Genomic DNA, 24050 nt, shown 5'->3' on the forward strand with positions numbered 1-24050 from the left:
GCATTTTAGCACCAACTCCACTATCAAGTAGGCTACATGAGTAAAGCTTTAAGCTTAGGCCCAGCACATTCATTCATAAAAAGTAGTTTGACTAATTCACCACCACTTACTCTGTAACCAGATACAACAGAATAGCACATAAGAAATGCAAGAGACCAATCTGCAGTATTATTAGCCATGCCTATTCCACGGAATCAGACAGAGAGCTAAGGCCATGTCTACACTGCCATTTGTGGTGGTAAGGGGAGTGAAAAAAATCTCCACTTTGAGCAACAAAAGTTTTGGCACTGAAAAGCACCAGTATATTCAGCACTTTATCCCCAGAAACGCAGCTCCTAGGGATAAAGCTCCCATCTCTCATTCAGCATGTTATTTAAAAAAAAAAAAAAAATCAGTGGAAGAGCTGTCCTCTGGCAATAGCGAGACTACACTGTCCACATCACAGCGCTGAGTTAGCAGTGCAGGCAGTATAAACATATCTTAGATCCTAAAAAAGAAATTAAGGCAAATTGTAAGAAATTCAACATCTGCTTTCTTCAGACCAAGACAATAACTCTTCTGAGTCACTGTATTAGAGTTCTTGGAGGGAAGGAATGAGGGAAGGGGAGGTTTTGGTAGATTTTATCTCTGCTATCTGAAAAAAGGTTCTCCACACAACATACATTTGCTTATGTACAGTAAAGGATGAACATTAACCTGTTCTATAGGACCTAGGATCAAAAATGTGAAAACAGAAAAAAGCAAGGTTACGGGAAAGTGAGTAATTTCTGAGACAACCAGAAAAGCATCAGTTTCTTAGGTGGCTGTATCACCTACATATATTCTCCTTTAGGACTATTAAATACTGAAGATTTCATAGTGCTAAGCACTTCAACTAATATTAGTAGATATACTGTAATCCAGCCATTCTCTCATGTGAGAAGTCAACTCAAACTAACATTTTCATCTAAGGAGCTCAAATGTGCTTTATAAATATCAGCTTTCCTATAAGGGATTAAAATGCTTAAGATTTAACAGGGAAGGTTATGTAGCAAAGAATTTAGTGTGAATGTGAAATCCAAAAGCTGTTAATAAGAAACCAAAGTAAATAATGATATGCAAGGCTAATAGAAAAATCCATCTAGAAGAAAAGGCAGGCTGAGTAAGGTTTATTTTCTCCATTATTTATGTTTTAGAATCACAGCCTCACGTTCATACAGGTAACACACTATAGGAATGCAAAACCTTGAAGCTAAAAATTCAGGTAATGCTTGACAACAGTATTTAAATCTATTCATACATCTTGTGATTTGAATCGGGAACCTTACCCCATGAAGTACCCGAAGGTGTTGGTACAACGTAATCTAGCACCAGGACTTTTTTTCCTAAGGCAGCAGCTTCCTGTATTAAAAAAAATAAGTCAAATATGAACTGCTGAACTTCTCCATTCCTTTTTGATGCTAAAAGCGTGTCACCAGAAATGCCTTCTGTCCGACAAGTCTCTGTACCACTTACCCTTCTTCCTTTCTTATTAAACAATAATACCATCAGTGCCTGTGATAACTGTCGGAATATTGTTAATACTTTTATGATGTTCATGCACAGCTGAACTTTCCTGTGCTTTGTTTTACTGTGCAATGAACACATGATTCAGTTAGGCTTTGTCTACATTATGCAGCTTTTAGCAAAAAAGCTGAGAATAACGTAGTTGGAATCGATATACCTTAGGTCAAGTTACTGCAGGGTCTATACCATAGAAGCCCAGGGAGCCACAATGATATTCACAATACATGTTGAGTGCCGCAACTTAAGTGTGGTTGCATATACATGCAAATATATATGCAAATATATGCAAATAGCCTCTTTCACACTGATGGGCATGAATACAAAGATTAAGGCAAGACTACAAAACACACAGGCCCCATTTAAGTCAGTTCTGATGACATTTATAAAATGCAATATTTACCTGACTATCACCCATATGACAGCACTTTTAATGAGCAATGACAGTCCAAGGAATTTAACTACTAAAACACCTATCAACAGAAGACCATTATATTGACTACTTTTTGTTTTGGCTCCCACTCACAGGCCACTGTTGAGCCCTGCATAAGCCCAAACTACACCACAGGCCGCATATTGAGAAGCCCTGCCATAGGGAGACAGAGTTGTCAATGGGAGAAATTTTCCCATCAACTTACTTTACTCTTCTTGTTGGTGGTAGAATACAGGGGTTGACTGGAGAGTGATCAGTGGTCTATTTGGCAGGTCTTCATTAGTTCTGCTAAATCAATCACCGGTGCATTGATCTAAGAGCTTGATCCCCCGCTGTAGTGTATACTAGCGACGTGAATGGATACCCATGCTTACCTGGTAACTAGTTAACCGGTGCCTGGGAACAACTTCCCCACCTATGGTATGCTGCAGGTAGAGGGCAGCTCCAGCCTGGCCAGTCCACCACATAATGTTTAGCTGATTAAATGGGATTTTACATCCTTAGTACAGACCTGCTGTAACAGTATACAGCTTAGGTCGTCATAAGCTAGCTCATGCATGGGTATGAATAAACCACACCCCTGAGCACAGGTGAAGTGAGACAGTACGGTATACTGGTAAGAACCAGCTGCTGGTATCAGTCCACAAATGGCTGATGTTAAAGCGCAGCCTACCAGCAAGGCTGCTGATGGCAGGGCCAATGCAAAAGGGGCAGCTGCCCTGGGGGCAAATAGAATGAAAATGCCGAGGATTCCTGGCTGCCACATCAGCAGTAGTGGCTGCTGCCATATGGCAGCCATGAATGAATGGCTGGGGGAGTCTTATCCCCAGCCCTGGCTCTTGCACCTGAGTCCCTGTCTCTTTTGCGTGCAAGCGGCTGCTCCGGCGCCATAGGACTGGCAACAAACAAGGGTGCTCCAGCGTGGCCAAAGCAGTACCTGCTCTGTTGGGGGGGTAAGAGGAGGCACTCCAACCCAGCCACAGAAGGCGGGGAGGATGATGGGGGCCAGGATGAAGCACCACCTCCATTCCCCCTTTAATCAGTTAACTGGTAAAACAATACATTTAACCAGTTAACTAATTAAATGGGATTTTACATCCCTAATCTTCACTAGATGCAGCACAGCACCATGGTTGCATTGGTACAGATGCACCACTGTATGTGTGGATATGCTCCAAGAACAAAAAAAGAACAGACAGCCAAGATAAGCTCAAAGGAACAGGGCTTGGCAGAGCCTTAGCTCCCACCAACAGGAAACATACCCTAAATCTGCTTCTCACGCTAACCTAAAGAATTAGATTCTGGTAATTAAAACTGTTAACTTGTTTTAAGATAGTTTCTTGCTATTGCTGCAGATGTGTTATGCTCTGAAAGGGCAGGAACAAGTCTCCCATACGAGTATGGCTTGGCTGGACTTTTACTGCAGGGAGCCTCCCAGTTTCAGATACATGGAGGCTCTAGGCTTTTCCTTGTGCAACTATGTGGATCCTTTGGGTCTGGCACCTTTCTACAAAACTGATTACAGGTTGGAAAACAGACCAGATGCCGAGAACCTATGACTAGGGATGATAAATATTGGTTAATTGCACAGTTGAGTAACCTCATGAATTCTTATCGGTTATTCAACTATTCTATAGTCCCCAGGGGCAGGGCCAGCAGCCAGTGTACTCCAGCCTCACTCCCAAGGAACTCCCTGCCACTCTGTACTGCTGTATCATAGGAGCAGTGCAAGATGCCAGACAAGAGCTAGTCCACTAGGGAAACCTGTTTAAAAACTAGCTCCCCTTGTGGACTGGATGCCTGTAGTCTATAGTATTAACATATAAGCTTTTACTTATCAGTTAATCGACACTATTACATCCTTATCTATGACATCACCTAACTCAATCAGAAGCCACAGAAGACATCCAAAGGTATGCATAACCTATACACACCTGGAGAAGAAACATCTAGAAGCATTCCAATACAACTGCCTGCACTGTCAACAATAATTATCTGAAGGAAACGTATGCATATGCCTGTCATTAACCTTTCCTCCAGCCAAGAGAGGTATCAATACTTTGAACTTTCAACCCTTCTGAACAAGCTACCAGAAGCAAAGTACTGTTTGAGTTCCTTGTTCTTGTTGGTCCAGGAGCAACTCAAAATAAAAGACTGAAGCAAAGTGACTATACTATGGGGAAGAATCTGCCCCCTAGTTCTGAATTATGAATTACAATTACATCAACATTCAGCCCATTTAATTTCTAACTGGGTGGGAAGATTCACTGAAAAGTAGAATATATTGCGTTTGAACATCAGATGCACAAAGCAAGAGAGTTTCAGGAGAAATCTTACATGCACAATTTAATTTTGCCTGAATACTAGTGCAAACCCCAGTGCATACCTTGGAACATGCAAGTCCGCCAGAGCCACCGCCAACAACAATAAGATCGTAGTCATAAACTTCTGCACCATCTGCTTGATTCCCCAGCACATTCTGCAGTGAGCCACTCTGGTAAGCCTGTAACAAACAGATTATTCATAGAGCGATAGGTAGAAGTCTGAATGACACAGCTTTTTCTATAATCTACACCATCCTGTGTGATGCTTCTACCCTAATTTTGGATTCCTTTTTAAAAAGGATCATTAGCAGGGCTCGACAGTTAGTGTAATCTACTCGCCTGTGGAAAGTAGATTACAAACTGGCACAACCGCGCAGCGCGGTCTGCGCATGCACAGCGTGCCGAACCGCGCGGCTGGCGAGCAGGGTTCGCCACCGCTTGGCGAGCCCTGATCATTAGCATACAGTTTTTCAAGTCTGGAAGTTAGAAAGGGAGTCTTCACATAATATGTAAAGATCACAGTTACACAACCTTTCATAAGACTATGTTCTCTTTTTATTTTTAAAGTCAAGTCACACAGCAAAAACTACCTACCAAAGAAGCAAGTCAAGAGATCACTGATGATGCAGTGATCGTTCCAATTATAATTCTTTCCAATGTATAAAACATCAAGGCAGGAATTAAAGTCTGCAGAAGGATGGAGCAACTTTATCTCCTTTGAACTTGAAAGTTTAAATATTGAATTTTATATTTAGTTTCTTCTTGACATTATGGAAAGTTAGATGCTTAGGACAGGAATAAGTTTGCAAATTAGTTCACTATATGTTGCAACCAATGGTTCTATCAAGCAACTAGACTATTTAAAAAACGAGATAATCTACCCACTTAGTTCACTTCTAGTCACAGCTCATTTCAAATGCAAGAAAAGCAAGATTACCTGAAAAGTTGTGTCATATCCACCCACGTGCGTTCCATTCACAAATACATTGGGCACGGTCCTCTGGCCAGTTATATCTGCTAACACTTGCTGAATATTGGATCCGTCATCTCAGGAAAAAAAAATTACAATTAGAGGGGTTGAAATAATCCTCACTGAAAGTGAGCTTAAGGGTGTAGTTTTTTAAATAACTATTTACAACTGAACTTTTTTTAAACCAACTGCCCAACACCATAAACCCTCCTGAAAAATCAACTTGTTTCAGACATGGCAAGTTTGTAGACGTTGTTCAAACCATGAGCTATGAAACTAAAAAATAGACTTTTCAAAGTTTGTATCTCCCACAAAAGTATGCATGTAGACAGAAAGAACGAACTGGAGCATCACAAACTTAAATGCAAGAAGGTTTGTTGCATGAGGACTACCTTTTTGAGAGAGGTTATTTCCTTGTCTATGTATGTTGCCAATATCAGTGAAGTCATGTGAGCTAAAAATCAATGTGAACTGTTGGAAGGGGTGTTCTTCACTAGGATCCACCCAGACTTTGGAACTTGCTCACCTCTTTGCCAGAAACAGCTAGAATTCATGGACATTCTGATACATTGATTTATTTGCTAGCGTCTTTTGAAAAATGGAGAGGTTACTACAAAATGTAGCTTTTTAGGAAAAGCAGAGTATTTTTCTCTCTCAGCTTCAATTAGTGCTGGTTCTGACTATGGTTATCCTTTAAAACAACTGTCAACATGGAGCACACTCAGGACAGGCACCTTCTTGGTGGTTTTAAGCAGTCTAAATATAGTTCAGCCAGTATAGGAGATGTGTGGGATTAATTATAGAAATACTCAATTTTTTTTAGGTTTATTAATCTCAATAATCCCAGGATTTGCAAATTAAGCAAAGTCTTAATTATTAAAGAGCCTTAACACACAGTCACCATCCCAAAATGTAAAATGGGCTCAGCAAATCCATTTGTATGCTACAGTTCCCTTTGTCAAATTGGGATACGTTTACTGTGCAGGAGTTTCTAGCATGGAGCGAACCAAACAAAGGAAATGTCAGTGAAAGTCAGCCAGTACATTCTTTCAAACTATTCAACATAGGATTATTTTTGGAACTTTATGAAGACTTAAACTGGTGAACAATATAAGTACTGAAAGTTTCTAAATATATTCAGGATTATTCAGCAATCCTGACAACTAATTAATGTCCAGTAAACTCTTTAAAAGTCTTCTCAAGAATTAAAATAATTTTTTTTAAACAAAAGATTGTATTGTAACCTCAGAACGCCTGGCTTTAATAAAAGCTATCCATGGTTACAGCCTGAGCGCTGAAATGTAGTCATTCTTTCCCCAATGACTCAGCGAATTTGTTCACAAAGGTCATTTCTATATAAAGTCAAACATTAACATTTCATCTTGGAACATAAAATAAATTACAGGAAAGGCTGAATTTTCCTGCAAGACAGAACAGTGGGTAATTTCCATTTGATTAAACAAATCAGGTTTGTATTTCAAGTGCTGTTGTAACTTTGTACCAACAGAGGCATCACTCAAAATAGAATTAGTGTCTCTGATCAGTACAAAGCAGTTTATAGGAAAAAACGTGGCTTAACTTGGACTATTGTGAATAGTTATTGCATTTCAAAAGATGTTGTCATTTTCCTTACCAGTTAAATCAAGTTCCAAAGCATAGTAATCTATTCCCATAGAATGAAAAAGTTCTTTCACCTGTAACAAACCAGAGTACTACCATTAGAGATTTACTGTAAACACAAGGACACAGCATTTTTACAAGTCAAAGGTTTGATATTTAGATGCAGTTTAGGGCCAAGATCTGAGACTTAACATGATTATATAGATATAAGTATTTAAAGACACTGAGTTATGCAGCTATCAAGTTATTACTTCCAAGTTAATTTTCAGAAGCAGTCACTTTGCTGTCTTGTGATTCACCACAGGTGTAACATTCACACTATAAATGAGGACGTGATTATCGCAAGTAGATATGTCTGTCCTAGCTTTACTCTAGCTATTGTGGTTAACAATAGCAGCAAAGCCATGGCAACCCACACCTGACCACATGCCAGCAAGCCAAGTACATGTTCGGGGTTCCTAGAAAACTTGTCCTGAGGTTATTAGCCTACACTGAAGTTGTAGCTGCACTAGCGAGAGTAAAGAAATACCTGTGTTACAATAACATCTTCATTTTCAGTGCAGAACTACATTTAGACTAGAGCTTTGTTAACAAGGATTGCTGTGGTCAAGTGTTTTGTGATCTCTGTTGCCCTGTAAGCATTCGTTCCTCTCCTTTCAAAGATCCTGGAAGTATCTGACAGCTGAGTGAGCTGCTCCATTTGGGGAACAAAGGCTAGGTCTAGACTACAAAGATAAATCGGAAAAAGAAACACAATATGTGGTACACAAATTGAGTATCTTTATCCAATATATTTCCAAAAGAGGCTTTTTCGAAATTTGGCCCATCTACACAGGGCTAAATTTCAGAAAAAAAAAAAATCTCTTTTGGAGCATCCCTTCTTCCTAGTAAAACGAGGTTTACAAGGATGCCAACAAAACGGATCCGCTTTTCCAACATTATTTTCAGAAAAGCAGACGTGTTCCCTGGATGCAGCAGAGACATTCCCAAAGAGCAAATCACTGGAATGCTCCTTTTCTGCTCTGCTAAGAATATAGTGGCAGGCAGACGGCTGTGCAACTTTGACATCCTTCAGCACGGAGAGCTAACAGCTACGAGGGAATCAGCTCTGTCTCCTCACAACTTTGCACTGTGGGATGCTTACCCACACTGCTTTTCTCTATCTGTTGACAAGGTGCTAACAGTGTGGCCATGAAACAGGAGGCAGAAAAACTGGTTTGACCATTTTTTACTTTTGCATATTAACAGCACTTTCATTGCCAAACCTTCTCAGTATAGAGATAGCCTAGGTAATCTCGCCACCTCAACAGGACTCAGACTTTGATATCCAACATGATATCTCCCAGGCTTCTCCTGAAGGAGATCAGAGAACTTTATCTACAGAAAGCTTAATAGCAGATATTCTGCTTACTTCTGACAATATAAGAGGGTAAAAGAACAAAAACATCAAAGTGGAAGAGGTAGAGGATAGAAAACCCAAGGGTTGTTTATTTAGTAAATACACACATATGGCCTAAGAATCTCTGGGGATGGATTACAGTTTTACGAAGAAGCTATTAAGTAGCACAATTAGGTTAAAATCCATAGGTGCACTTAGGGATATAAGGGAGTAGTCAACTACCGAATAAGCCTATGCTTATTGGGTAGTCGAGTCAACTACTCATACTCCCCTCCTCTTTGCTGCTTCTGTACCATAGGCAGAAAAGGGGTGGTGATGGGGAGGGAGAGAGCTGGTTTAGAAACCGGTTCCCCGCAGCACCATCTCTGTGGTGCTGCTCATCCTCCCGCTTCTGCTACCTCTATTAGGAGGCAGCGGGAAAGGGAAGGGCAGGAGCTGCTGCTGCGAAGCAGCCCTTGTCCGCAGGGAGCCGGGATCCTCCGCAGACAAGACTTGCTTCACGGCAGCAGCCTCTGTGCACAGGGGATCTGGGACCAACTCCCCCCTGAGACCTGGGTGCACAGAGCCAGCTGGGAAGGCAGCCCAAGACAGTCCCAGCTCACTCTAGGTGCAGGACCAAACCCCACTTCCCCCACTGCCTTTTAAATTGCAGAGCTGCAGCAGGGTTTGGTCCCACACCCAGTGCGACCCAGGACTGAGCCAGGCTGCCTATGTACTACTTGCTTAGCTAAATACCTACCTCTTAACATCCCTGGTTGCAGTTTCATCATTTAACTGTACAGCAAATTACTAGATCAATGGCTGAAACCCATGCCAGGATTAGGAATGTGTTTACCATCTGTCTCAATCCTCAGACTTTGAAGTGACCCTCAGAATAAGGGACTTAAAAAAAAAAAAAAAAAAGCCTGTTCAGTAAAGAAAATTAAAGCATGCAAATAGCCTGGAACTTCTTATAATGAAAATGAGCAGTGACTGAGTACTAAAACCATACCTTATGGAGAAAACGCTAGCTTTCATGTGAGACGTGATCATGTCAAGCACAAAGATGTGCAGCTCGCAACCAGGAAGACTTGCTGAGCGCTTAATAGAGACTATGCAATAACAAAGCAGGACAACTTTAAAAACAAAAACGAGGCCAGCTATGGGATGTCTTGCACAATGCTGAACATCTGAGAGGTATATAATATATCCTACTCGTCCTCCCATCTGGCTACCCAAGGAATAATTGCAGACTCTTGGTCTAAACGGACACCAAAAATTAATACTTTATCAATAAAAAAAAAAATCAATGAAATGTCTACATTGGCTGCAATTTTATAAATATTGCTGTCAAACATAACTAATGCTAAACCTAGCACATGTTCATGTTTGACAGATTTTAACCTTCCTCTTTTGCTTCCTGTGAAATAAGGGCTTTGGTTTTAGATTTAACCCCTCATTCTTGTCTCCCAACAAAAAAAATCCAACTGTCAAAATTAGTGCCAAGTTTTAAAAGTAAGAATATTAGTCAGTAGTGTGTCAAAGAGCTCAAGTGCAAGTAAAGTCAATTCAATCCTGTCACCAGTTTTACAGGTGGAAGTTTTAAGACTAGCACGGACCATCTGATACCACTATGTAGCTACTTGAGCCCCTGCAGACACCAAAGTTCAGTGTCACCCTCAGTGCTTAGTAAGAATGAAGTCTGTAAATCTTTAAAAATTAGTGGAGATACCCTTTCTAGATCAAGGGTAGGCAAAGACCTCTCAGCAGGCTGGATGTGGCCTGCCTTGGGCTTTGATTTGGCCTGCGAGGCAATTACAGACCCTGGGTGGGGAGGGCGGGAGGGAGGGGGCAGGAGAAGGGTAAAGGGGGGGAAGGGAAGGGAAGGAACTCAGCCCCACCCCATCACTCCCCATGATACCACTGGAGGAGGTGTCAGTGCTGGGGCTGAGGCTCCTCAGCAGTAGCGGTGCCTCCAGGGCTGGCTCCAGGCCACATGCCTCTGGGACTGGCTCCAAACTGCATGGTCGCAGCGCCTCTGGGGGTGGCCTGTGACCGCAGTGCCTCGGGGCCAGCCCTGGATCATGTGGCCACAGCAGCGGTGTCTTTGGCTTCCAGGACCACATGGCTGCGGCAACGGGGCCTCCCTCCAGCACCTTGTGGCTGCAGCCGTTGCTGCAAGAGAGCACGAAGCCAGGTAAGGTTTCCCCTCATTTCCAGACACCTCCCCCAATCCCTTCACTCATCCCCCCCCCAAGACCCCGCATCCCCAGCTTGCTGTGACACCCTCCCTTGCTCTTGCACCCTCTCTCCTGGCCACATACGGCACTCTCCCTTGTTCCTGCTTCCTCTACCTAGCCAGACACCCTACTCCCAGCCTGCTTCTGCATCCCTGCTCCCTCCCAAAGCCTGCACCCCACTCCTACCCTATTTGCTGGCAGCCCTGTCTCACTCACTATACCCTTCATTTTTGTCCCTCAGAGCCTAAGAAAGTTCCATAAAATCCACTAACTCCAGAAAAGTAAATCTGATCTATGGGAAGCCCTGAACTTCAGTTTCCCCCTTCCCTTCGTGATGTTGGGGCACCAGAGGAGTGAGGTATCTCAGTTGGGGACACATCAGTGAGTGTTGGGGGGGGAGGGGTTGGAGGAGTTTTTTTGCTTCTCACTTGTGTGGTCCCCAACTGATTTCTTTGTGGGTCAGTGACCTCAGACCCAAAAAGGGTTCCCATCCCTCCCATAAATAAAGAAAACATTGAAACTTTGTGTTGGACATAATATTTTACTTCATTTAAAATGAAGTTTGATAAACTAACATGAGAAAATTAAAACATTTAATCTATTTCATAATTTAAAATTAAACTGTTCTTACTAGATGCAGCTGGTTCAGAAAATAAGGTCACTGTACTCAGCAGGGTAGTTCTCAGCCCTGCCCCTTCTGCCCATGGACACTTCCAATATTTGTGAAGTGGCTCCCCTTCCAAAATTATTGCTCACCCCCTGTTCTAGATGTAATTATGAGTATCAGATTATGCTTTAGACTTGAATGCTAATGTGAAACTCTTTGACTTAAAAAGTTCAAAATAATTTCTCTAAAATAATGCAATTGCAATTTCATGTTTGGTTCAATTTTCAACCAAAACTTAACTCCTAGAAAAAAGGGGATACTTTATCCAGTTTTCTTTGATAAGTAGACTTCTAAAGACTTAGTCACATGAAACTGAAATGCAGGGATACTAATATTTTAATCCTATATTGGTGGGATGATTAACAAAGCCTCTTTCAATAGACATTACAAAAAGATTTTTAAATGTAACAAGAAAGTCAGTTCTGGAAATTATACGGCTTAATCACCTAGAAATGCAAGTGCTGTTACTGGGCTTAAAATGAATTCATTACAAGACTGAATCAAATAATTTACTTTTTAAGAAAAGATAAATTCTGATTTCACATGCAGTCTTTAAACCCCACCCCCAACAAGCAGTAATGCAGGCATTTGCTGTGTTTTAAGATATTTAGTAGGGCTGTTAATTAAGTGCACTGCTAAACAACAGAAACCAACTGAAATTAAATTTTGATTTTTTTCTACATTTTCAATTACATTGATTTCAAGTATCACACAATACAAAGTGTACAGTGCTCACTTTATTATTATAAATATTTGCTTTGTAAAAATGAAAAAAGTATTTCTCAATTCACCTCTTACAATTACTGTAGTGCAACTGCTTTATTGTGAAAGTGCAACTTAAAAATGCAGATTTTTGTGTTATACAACTGCACTCAAAAATAGAATATAAAATCTCAGTGCCTACAAGTCCGCTCAGTCCTAATTCTTGTGTGGTCAACCACTCAGACAAACAAGTTTGTTTACATTTATGGGAGACAATGCTGTCCACTTGTTATTTACAATGTCTCCTGAAAATGAGACCAGGCATTTGCATGGCACTTTTGTAGCTGGCATAACAAGATATTTGTGCCAAATATACTAAACATTTGTATATGCCTTCATGCTTCAGCCACCATTCCAGAGGACATGCTTCCATGCTGGTGATGTTTGTTACAAAAACAATACGTTAATTAAATTTGTGACTAAATTCCTTAGAGGAGAATTGTATCTCACCTGCTGTTTTGCCTGAATTCTGCCATGTATTTCATGTTACAGCAGTCTCACATGACCCGGCACATTTTGTTCATTTTAAGAACACTTTCAATGCAGATCTGATCAAAGTCAAAGAGGATGTCAATATGAGGTTTCCAATGATAGCTACAGCACTGGATCCAAGGTTTAAAAATCTGAAGTGCCATCCAAAATCTGGGTGGGAAGAGGTGTGGAGCATGCTCTCAGAAGTCTTAAAAGAGCAGCACTCTAAAGTGCAAACTACAGGACTTGAACCACCAAAAAAGAAATTCAACATTCTGCTGATGGCATCTGACTCAGATGATGAAAATGAACGTTGTTAGTGTGCACTGTTTTGGACTGTTATCAAGCAGAATCTGGCATAAGCATGGATGCATGTTCTTGAATGGTGGTTGAAGCCTGAAGGGACCTAAACATTTAATACATATGGAATATAAGTATCTTGCAATGCTAGCTACTATACTGTCATGTGAACATCTGTTCTCACTCTCTGGTGACACTAAGCAAGAAGTGGGCAGCATTATTGCCTACAAATGTAAACAAACTTGTTTGAGTGCTTGGCAGACCAAGAAATAGGACCCAGTGGACTTGTAGGTACTAAAGTTTTATGGTGTTTTATCTGAGAGCAGTTTTTTTGTACATCACATCACATTTGTAAGTTCAACTCATGATAAAGAGATTGCACTACAGTACTTATTAGGTGAACTGAAAAATACCTCTTCTACTTTACATGTCTCGCTTTATATTTCCATGAGGAAAGATGATTTAAAAACCAGTATCCCGCACAAACCAGCTCTAAGGATGTTAAGGAACAAGTATTTTGCTAATTGTTTAGTCCATACCAATTGTATGGACTACACGATTAGTTGATAAGTGGAGGCACTCTGCAGAGCGACAGCGGGAGTAGTTCCTGGAGCCGGGGAGCCAGGATTGAGCAGTCTTGGCTCACGCGAGCTCCGGGACCACTGCGACTCTGCATTTTAAGCATAAGAAGAGCTGCTGGGCTCTTACTACATTAAAATGCAGCACTGCAGTGCAGGTGGCTCCCAGAACTGGTGCTAACCAGGGCTGGGAAGTCCTGGCTTACGCCACCTCTGAGACTGCTGAGCCTCTGCATTTTAAACTTAGTAAAAGCCTGACAGCAGGGGCAGCAAGGGGGTGGAGTGCGTGTAATCAACAAGATTAACTGATAAGCCCCAAGCTTACTGGTTAATTGTGTAGTCCTCTACATGTTGGCATTCCTAATAATTAGAAACAGTGGCAGTTTACAACAGTAACCCTACTTCTAATCTTGCAAAGTCCTTACAAAAAGTTAATGCTACAAAGCAAGATGTTTGCAGTAGTCATTCCTTCAAAGTCTAACAAATTAGATACTTAAGTCAAGCAAGCTGCTAGATCAAATATGGATATACAGTAGTTCCCCTTAAGTAAAAAACATAGTTTCCCTTTATTTTTTAAAATAGTTCATGTTTAACATACTACTATACTTTTTTTTGGGGGGGGGGGGGGGGGGAGGAGTGGGAAAAGGCAAGTTCTGATGCTGCCTGATTACTTACTTCAGTTTCAATCGAGGTGTGTGGTACACTTGTTAGTTCATAATTCTGAAGTTCTACCATAGAACAAACAGTTCAAGTGTGGCAGTAGCACAAGGCAAAACTGAACTGTTATACTCCTAGGGTACGTCTAGACTACAAGGCTCTGTCAACAGAGCCATGTAAAATAGTTTACTCGGCATAGTCAAAGAAGCAGGGATTTAAATAATCCCCGCTTCATTAAAATAAAAATGTCCACTGCGGTGTGCCGATAATCAGCTGATCTGGCACAGCGCGGCAGTCTAGACGCGGTGCGGTTGACAAGGGAAGCCTTTGTCAACCGCTCCGGTAAACCTCGTTTCATGCGTCTAGACTGCCGCGCTGTGCCGGATCAGCTGATTGTTGGCACAGAGCGGCAGCCATTTTTATTTTAATGAAGCGGGGATTAGTTAAATCCCTGCTTCTTTGACTATGCCGAGTAAACTATTTCACATGGCTCCGTCGATGGAGCCATGTAGTCTAGATGTACCCCTAAAGTACAGCAATGACAGTTCTTTAGGAGAGAGGCAAGAGCAAGAAAAGAGAAAAGTTTTACAATAATTATGCTGGAAAAGACAGGGTAAATTTTTCCTTACACACTTCAGATTTTATTTTAAAAGACTTGTTAACTTGGCCATCTTTATTTTTTTTCAGCCGTTGGGTACTTTTCCTGTAAGTGTTAACAAAACATGGAAGGGGTTAGACTTACTCACAATACAGAAAGAGGACATTTGCTGTTTGTATATTGACTTGCAGCATACAAATATTCAACTGGTGCATTTGTACACAGATAAGAAATCCCTTACAAAAGAAACAAACGGCTAAGGGACAAACACAACTAGTGAGTAGTCAACACCAAGTTTCACATGGAAAGTAATTTGGAACAAAGGCATTATGGTGTGACAATGCACTTTTAAAAACTCCTTCTGGCAGCATTCATTCATTATTTCAACCTGTTTAGCTACTTTAAACCCCACAAGGTGGAGTCAGTTAATAAGCAGTGTCCTAATAAACAGTCTACTGTTTCATAAGTCAATTAGCATTCTGTAAATCTAAATTGAGCTGACCTGACATGCCATTATATACTAGCTGAGGGTATATCGTAAGACTGGATAATCAGCAGTCACCTGAAGTTGTGGTTATTCTGTATATCAAGTTGTTTCTGTGTGGCAGTGAAGCAATTACTAGCATTTAAATGTTTTTCATTTCATCCAGCACACATTTCTCAAAAGGTGGCAAGAATTTAAAATACATAAATATTTACTCTTAACTGCCAGTAACAGCAAGAAAATCAAACCAGGACAACTCAACTTGTACAGCTTTGTTTAAACAGGCATGCATTATCAGAATTAAAAAAAGTCTACATGACTAAGAATTCCATCGGCTCACTTCTGAATAAAAGTCATCTGCACTAAGAAGTGACACTATCTTTGCTTTTCTAAAAAGGCTTTGAATATAATTCCTCAGGGTTTGTTTGTTTTTTTAAAGATTAGGTTCTTCTAGAAATTTCTCAATCTTTCCTAGTCTTCACTAACCTTAACTGTAAGTTTTCCAGTTGACTACTCAACCTACTCTTCCAAGCTGAGCTCTTCTCCCCTTCCTGCCCATCTCATTCCATCCATATCTCTACAACCTAACCAAAACAAGGAGTAAACATCCAATAAATGTCCAAAATCTTTTAATGGAAGAAAAGATGTCAAGCTTGATTTGATAAAACAGTTAATACAGGGGTGTCCAAACTTTTTTCAAAGAGGGCCAGATTTGATGAAGTGAACATGCGTGAGGGCCGACCATTTTGCCTGACATTCTTTGAACCATTAAAATTAAATGCAAATTAACTATTTTATGCAAAGTTTATTGCAAACGGCATACTTTTCATTTAGTCACATGGATGACAAATCTAAACAGGTGTTAAATCACTCTGCCTTTCATATCTGAAGGCCAGATGAAAAAAAAATCCAGGAAGCTGAAATATATGTCAGGAACATTGTAAAGTACATTACATATTATTGGTAATAAAGGTTGTCTGTCAACTTTTAAGTTCAAAAAATATGAACAGGAACATAACACCAAGTATACATGTTGTGTCCAAATATATTTATAACTGATTTAGACCAACTGACATTAACTGAGATTTTACAATGTATTCATCTCAATACATATGGATTCGTTGGGGGCCATAAAAGATAGATTTGCAAAATTACCTGTGGGACCGTATTAAACCGGAACACGGGCCGCAATTGGCCCGCGGGCCGGACTTTGGACATGCCTGAGTTAATATAACAGTTTAAAGTCTATTGTGTTTCCTGTTCATTCTCATTTTAATTTAAGAGTTTTTTACTTCCTTTTTATTTTGTGTCTAATACAATTCTCCTCCTCTTAGCAAAAACGATTTTCCCCTGTGATGGGTCAGTATTTCTTACTTCTGCTCCTATCTGCTCTCCTGTTTTCCCTTTGACTCTTTTAGTAGATACATTTCCTTGATCTTGTTTGTCCTACTCTCTGCCTATCTCTTCCCCTTCTTGCTTGGCCCAAGAGGAAAACACATTAGGAATCCTTATTCCACTCATTTTCCTCAAACATCTTTCCTTGTTCCAGATTTACCACTTGCTTATTTCTTGTCATCTTCTCCCACTAAGGACTGGACTACTTTACCACAGGAGATAGATCTAAATTACCAGGGCTTGACAAACCCCAGTGAGAGCTACTCGCCAGACCCGCACTGCGCATGCGAAGCGCCGGTGAATGGGGCGCACGGAGCGACCGGCTGAAATCTACTCGCCACGGGCTAGTAGATTCAGTGGTTTGTCGAGCCCTGTAAATTACACCGTGTAGCTGAAGTTAATGTACTTAGATCTACTTACAGAAGTGAGGCCACTGCAGTAAGTCAACTGGAGATGCCCTCCGATTGATTCCTGTTGCACTTCTCATTAAGGTGTGAATACTGGAGTCAATGGGTGAGCGGTCAGTAGTCAATTTATTGTGTCTATGCTAGACACAATAAATTGATCCCCAATGGATCAGTTTCATTACAGGCCGGATCTACGGGGCAGCACACAAGCACCAAGCCCAGAGCCAACATGCTCCACAGCCTACATGCAGCAGTACTTGTCCTTCTCCTCTTTGGGGTGGTAAGTATAATGCTTCAAGAGCTGGCTGTTTCCGTGGTTAGAGCCCTGCAAATCCATGGAGATCCACTTTATATCTATGTGTATCTGTGGCTCCTTTTTGCAGATACAATATTTTGTACCTGCGCAGGGATCTATCTATGGAGGCAAAAGCCCTGCGTGAGCAGTGGCGGGAAAGAACACTGAGCAGCAACAAAGCTCTAGACAGACTCCATACGCAGATTTGTAGCCATTTCATCTCAACTTAGAATAGCCTTTGCAGCATCAGCAACTGGAAGTAATAGGGTAGAAAAGAGTCTCTTAAAAAAGTGACAATACCATTTAACTGGATTCCAATACAGTCCTAAAAATGGCTGCCTACCATTGCAACTAGTATTGCAAATGTTGATAGACCAAATACGACTAATAAGCAGTACAGACAAAGTCAGGCAAATAAACTAGCACCAATTGCTGAATAATTCTTTTGGTGCATCTTTCTAATCCAGAGTCACCAAGAAAAGAGAATCCTCGGTAGAAGAGATTTGTTATACCTATATTTCATATACCACCCTATGATCACTTCATTTGCTAAACTTCTCTGAATGGATGGTTTGAAAAGTTTCCAAAAGTCTAAATAAAGTCTAACAACAGACTATGATATTTTCAGAACTTAGAATCTTGATAGCTATCTGAAGTACCTACTACTATATTTTGAGACTACATAATTTATATCACTCCTGTTACATGATGGGATGCTTCTTTCTTGGAACTTACTTAAGGTCCAAATACAACTGTATGTCAACTAGAAAAAAACACGATCATTGGGACTCTTCTTTAGTAGATATCATAAGTCTCCATTTCCCCATCTTCACTACCTCATCTACACCCATGGATCCAAGTTCAGATGAGACAATGGGAATAACTACCAAGGAACCAATTTCAATGTAAAATTTAGAAAAATGTTCTAGCCTATTATTCCAATTTTACTTTTCCTCCACATAAGATTTTCAAGTCTTAAAAAAGGTTTCACTTCTAAGTGAAAAAACATATTTGAGACTCAACGAAGCTGTGCATAAATCTGCACCAAGATTCTGCAATTAGGATTTGAGTGGAAGTTGTTTATGATTCATAATATGCAAGGCCTTGTTTGTACCAAAGTACAAATCCTTTTCTGGCCACTGCAATGCTCAGCAACTTTTTTGTTTATTAAAACACTGAGGACAATATTGGCATAATACAGAATTATCATCCAACAACATAAAAGACAAGTCAGAGATAAGCCTGGCTTTCCAACATCATCTCCAAGATGATGGGAAGCTTTAAGCTTGGTACAGAGGCAATAGTTTAGTTTCACTCAGACTGGTTACCAAAGAGATGCCTTCTGCCTGAAAATTTGAGGAACACACCAAGAACACACTGCTGACCTAGAACAGTGGCGGTAAGATTGGCTTAACACAAGAACTAGTGTATTGTGCAGCATCACCCTCCTTCAACCAACTCTCCTGGCACCTCACTGATAGATGGCCTGTTAGCTCCTGTCCATAAAATTAGAGCCCTGTAAATCTGCAGATATCTACTTTATATCTGTGGGTATTTGCACCCACAAACATGGCTAGGGATGTAAATATCAGTTAACTGAATAGTTGATTAATCTCATGAATTCTTATCAGTTACTCAACTATTCTATAGTCCCCAGGGTGGCAGGGCCATCAGCCACTGCAATCTGGCCCCACTCCCCAGGAGCCTCCTGCTACTCTGTGCTGCTGCCTGTGTATCAGAGGTAGCAGTGTAGGGTGCCAGGTGGGAGCTGGTCCCTGAGAGAAGCAGGTTTAGAAACTAGCTCCCTCTCACTGACCGGCTGCCTGGCACCCCACGCTGCTGCCTCCGATACACAAGCAGCAGCATAGAGTAGCATCAGCCCCTATCCAGGGGTAATGTGAGCTCCCAGACCTGACATGAGCCCTACGGAGCTAGGCTGCCTGCCCACCAGCTCCTAATACACTTTAAATGCAGACCTGCAGCAAGGGTAGGTCCCAGACCTGGTACAAGCCAGGACGGAGCCAGGGTGCTGGCCTCTCTGCTACAAAATTTACTGGCCGGGGGAGGAGGGGGAGGCAGAGGGGGAGGGGGGGAGGGAGAAGAAGAGGGAAAAATGCATGTAGTCTACAGCATTAACCTATGAGCTTTTGCTTTTCAATTAATGGACTACACTATTATTACATTAGATAATGGAGCAAGCAATTAAGGGATTAATCTACAAACATCTGGAAGAAAATAAAAGTTATAGGTAACAGCCAGCATGGATTTGTAAAGAACAAATCATGTCAAACCAATCTAATAGCTTTCTTTGATAGGATAACAAGTCTTGGGGATAAGGGAGAAATGGTGGATGTGGTATACCTAGACTTTAGTAAAGCATTTGATACAGTCTTGCATGAACTTCTTATCAATGAACTAGGCAAATACAACTTAGATGGGGATGCTATAAGGTGGATGCATAACTGTCTGGATAACAGAGTAGTTATTAATGGCTCACAATCATGTTGGAAGGGCAAAACAAGTGGGGTTCTGCAGGGGTCTGTTTTGGGAGCAGCTCTGTTCAATATCTTCATCAACAATTTAGATATTGGCATAGCAAATACGCTTATTAAGTTTGCAGATGATACAAAGCTGGGACAGGTTGCAACTGCTTTGGAGAATAGGGTTATAATTTTAAATTATCTGGACAAACTGGAGAAATGGTTTGAGGTTGATAGGATTACGTTTAATAAGAACAAATGCAAAGCACTTCACTTAGGAACAATTAGTTTTACACATACAGAATGGGAAGTGATTGTCTAGGAAGGTGTACTGCTGAAAGGGATTTAGGGGTTATAGTGGAGGATAAGTTAAACATGAATCAACAGTGTGACACTCTTGCAAAAAAAAAAAAAAGCAGACATGATTCTGGGATGCACTGACAGGAGTGTTGTAAGCAAGACATGTCAAGTAATTTTTCTGCTCTACTCTGTGCTGATTAGGCCTCCACTGGAGGGAGTACTGTGTTCAGTTCTGGGCACCACATTTCAAGAAAGATGTGGGAGAAACTGAAGAAGGTCCAGAGAAGAACAACAAGAATGATTAAAGGTCTAGAGAATATGACCTATAAGGGAAGACTGAAAGATTTGGGCTTGTTCTGTTTGGAAAGGAAAAGACTAAGAGGGGACATGACAGTGGTTTGCAAGTATCTAAAAGGGTGTCACAAGGAGGAAGGAGAAAAATTGTTCTTCTTGGGCTCTGAGGACAGGACAAGAAGCAATGGGCTTAAACTGCAGCAAGGGAGGTTTAGGTTGGACAGTAGGAAAAAACTTCCTGTCAGGGTGGTGAAACACTGGAATAAGTTGCCTAGGGAGGTTGTGGCATCTCCATCACTGGAGCTATTTAGGAGCAGGTTCTATCATCCATCAGGGATGATCTAGACAACACTGGGTTCTGCCATGAGGGCTGGCGACTGGACTCGATGTCCTCTCAAAGTCCCTTCCACTTCTGGCGCCCTATGACTGTCGGCTCCCCAATGGAGACAGATGCCCCCACTCATACACACGTCGGAGCTGGAAGCCTGCCCCTCCGCAGACACAGATGCTCTACCCTGCAATTAGGCCAGACGGGGGCCAGCCCCGGGCTCCCACGAGCCAGCCCGGCCCCAGAGATGAACATTCGCCTCCGGCCCCCACACAACGCTCGGGGAGCTCAGGGCACGAGACACACGCGCTGCGGCGGACGGCGAGTCCCCTCCGGGGCCGCTCGCGGGCGGCCTCCCCTCAGGCGCTGCGCGTGCGCGGGCCGGGCGGCAAGGCCCACCCCAGGCGCCCGCGCGGCCCCTCACCTTGTGGCAGAAGGGGCAGTAGCTCTTGCTGAAGATCGCGATCCGGTGGGAGCCGATCAGCGTCTGGACGCGGAGCCGCAGCGCATCCCAGTCCGGCAGCCGGACCTGGCCCGGGGGAGGCATGGCTGTGCCGCAGGAGGCAGCTCTCGCGCGCTCTCCTCGCGCCAGGCGACGCGCGCAGCAGAAGCCGGCACTCACTCACACCTTAGCCCCGCCTCTTTCCTTCCGGCGAGATCGAGGAGGGGGGGGGGGCGTGGGAGGAAGGAGGAGTCTGGAAGAGTCTATTGGAGATGAGGTGGGGATGCGCATTAACATCCGTACAATAGACTGAACCTAGGAGGGAGAATCCTATATCAGTCCCACCCCCGCAAGGAAAACTTGGGACATGCCAAGAAGAGAGGGCAAGCGCATGCGCAGCAGGCACCCGTATGGTGTGGGCAGTGCAGTCGCGATACTGCTTCCTGAGGGTTTGAGCGTTCCAGTGCCGGACCGCAGCGTGAAGGGCTCGATTCCTGGGCACTCTTCCTGTCTGTGGCATTAGCTCCCTATGCACACTTATTCTTTCCGGCGTGTTCCTTAGCTTCGCAGCTGGAAAATAGGAACGAAGGGGGTTTGGTTAAAAAAATAGTGAACAATAAGGGGTAAATGTGCATCTGATTGTACATTTAATGTCCATGGCCAATTGCACTTTTTTCAACCAACTGCAAAATTTTCTAATTGTTGCTACAGATTGCGACGCTGCAACTTTTCATTCCTAGCCGCAGGTGATGTCTAAAGCAGCAGCTCTCAACCAGGAATCCGACGCTCCCTGGGGTGAGGCACAAGCAGGTTTTAGGGACGCTGCCAAACCACAGTGGCATTAGATTAACTGGAGCCAAGAGCAAAAAGCCAGAGCCCCACCATACAGGGCTGATGTCCTGGGTCTTGCCACCCAGGGCTGAAGCCGAAGACTGAGTAACTTAGCTTTGCCAGGTGTTCTATGGTGTGGGGCTCCAACAGTTGCCCTACTTACTACCCCTTATCACTGACCCTGGTTTTTATATGCAGATAAGCAGTTGTGGTACATGTGGGCTGTGATGCTTTTTTAGATTTTGTGTGTGGGGGGGGGGGGGGGTAGTAGAATCAGAAAGGAAAGGTTGAGAACTCCTGGTCTAAAAGACCCTGTAAATAGGGCTGTAAAAATATCCTGTATATCTCATTTATGAATTCCATAGAGTGATAAAAATTGGGAGAAGGTGCCATCTACAGGACAGATTATTGGAGCACAGTCTTTGTGGTTCATCAAAAAGATTGGGGCTGAGGGAGAGTGAAAGTAAGGGGAAATGGACAAACCTCTGTGTAAAAACACATTTTAAAAAAGCCAATTCATGTAAAAACACCCTTGCAGTCAGGCAAAACTTATGTGTTTAAAGTTGTTACATAATGAATAAAGACTTTGATAGAATGAGCTACGACAGCAATGGGCAACTAAGACTAGTGTTTGGGCCGCATGAGTGGCCATCCTTCATCTCAGTGGGCCTCATGATTACCAGTGGTGGGCAATCTGTGGCCCACAAATTATTGGGGTTCCACCTGCAGCCCACACACACCCTCTCTGCCCTCTTCCCCTATGCACCTCTTGCGCACTGGGGTACTGGAGCTCCGCATTTCTGTTTCCCCCCTTTCTCCAGCACTTTTGGAGTTCCATGAATCTGCTGATTCACACTCTGTCCCTGCTTCTTCCAGAACTTGAACAGCAGTGAATATCTGATTCTAGGCTGTGGGGTTTGGGCAGGCTTCTAGGATTGTGTAGTAATTTTTGTTGTCAGAAGGAGGTTGCATTGTAATGAAGTTTGAGAATCCCTGCACTAGGGTAATAAAATCGGTAATTTCTGCAGTAAAGTTGTCAATGTTCTAATTGTGCAAAACTGAACATCTGGCCTTGCCCCCAATCACTACATTTCCTCTCCCCTAGTGCCTTGCTGTCCCCCACCCAGATTCACTTTAACTGGTCTGGGGCTGAGGTGTATAGGAGGGAGTGTGGGCTCCTCTTGGGGGTGCGGACTCTGGGGCGGAGCCAGATAAGAGGGGTTTTGAGGTGTAGGAGGGGGCTCCAGGATAGAGGATGGGGCCAAGCCATTCAGAGTGTGTGAGGGAGCTCCAGGTTGGGAGGCAGAGCTGGGACAAGTGGTTGGGGTCCAGGCTTAAGTCAAGTGACTGCCGGTCAGCTCCTTCCCTGCCTGCCAAGGCACCACACTGCACCCTGGAAATGGCCAGCAGGTCCAGCTCCTAAGCAGAGGGGTGAGGGCAGAAAAAAGAGGCTCCACATACTGCAATTACACATAAGCATTGCCCTCCCAGCAGCCACTGGCTGATTCCCTAAAGGGTTGGTGTGAGCATGGGCTCCAGCTGCTGGAATCTCTGGCCCAGAGCTCTGGCCATGGATGAAGAACCCCCAGATCACAAGGGGTAAGTAGGAAGATGTCCTGGACTGGGGGGTGGAGCATGGACAAAACCATACTGAGCTGTTTGGAGAGGCACGCCCTTTCCCCTTTGATACCTATGCCATCCATTGATAATATATTTTATTGACACTGAGTAAGTTTTCCAGACCTGAAGAAGAGCGCTGTATAAGCCTGAAAGCTTGTCTCTCTTACAGGCAGAAGTTGGTCCATTAAAAGATATTACATCACCCACCTCGTCTCTCTAATACAAAAGAGAGTATGACAGAGCAATGCAAAGGTTCTAAACTGGTATCCTATTCTCCTGCCACGCAAGTGTGCTAAAACCTCTCATTGGCTTCTGTGGAAGTTGCTGGTCCTGTAGGAGGGGAATAGGGCATATAGGATTTTCAGCATTAACATTTCACAGGAAACTAAACTACATTTGCTGTTGTTATATGCAATCAGCCCCCTATACCCCCTAATCACACTGCAGCTTTGGAGCTGAAGGTAGAAATAGAAATCTGGAGCCTTCTTCAAAATGAATGATAAACTGGATGACCTTAGATTGATACATCAATCCGTCATATGTCAGAAAACAGCCCAGGTCCTATCAGGGCTTTTGCCCCCTCCCCTTTGTCAAGATTAATGATGAAAGGAGAGAGCCATTCTGGAGCCTGTCA

The 24050-nt window shown here is 42.7% G+C and overlaps 1 protein-coding gene across 1 annotated transcript in view; it reads right to left on the bottom strand.

Annotated features, from left to right (window-relative positions):
- The window catches only part of TXNRD3 (thioredoxin reductase 3), a 38319-nt gene extending 17144 nt beyond the window's left edge, over nt 1-21175 (bottom strand). The window contains exons 1-5 of the mRNA XM_075938781.1: nt 20948-21175; nt 6903-6963; nt 5237-5346; nt 4362-4478; nt 1308-1380 (exon numbers count right to left, since the gene is read on the bottom strand). Of these exons, the coding sequence (XP_075794896.1) occupies nt 1308-1380; nt 4362-4478; nt 5237-5346; nt 6903-6963; nt 20948-21070 (484 nt within the window). The 5' untranslated portion in view covers nt 21071-21175. The remainder of the gene's footprint in view (nt 1-1307; nt 1381-4361; nt 4479-5236; nt 5347-6902; nt 6964-20947) is intronic.
- Between the last annotated feature and the right edge of the window lie 2875 nt (nt 21176-24050).

The sequence above is a fragment of the Pelodiscus sinensis genome, chromosome 11 (assembly GCF_049634645.1).
Source record: "Pelodiscus sinensis isolate JC-2024 chromosome 11, ASM4963464v1, whole genome shotgun sequence".
Taxonomy (NCBI): Eukaryota; Metazoa; Chordata; order Testudines; family Trionychidae; genus Pelodiscus; species Pelodiscus sinensis.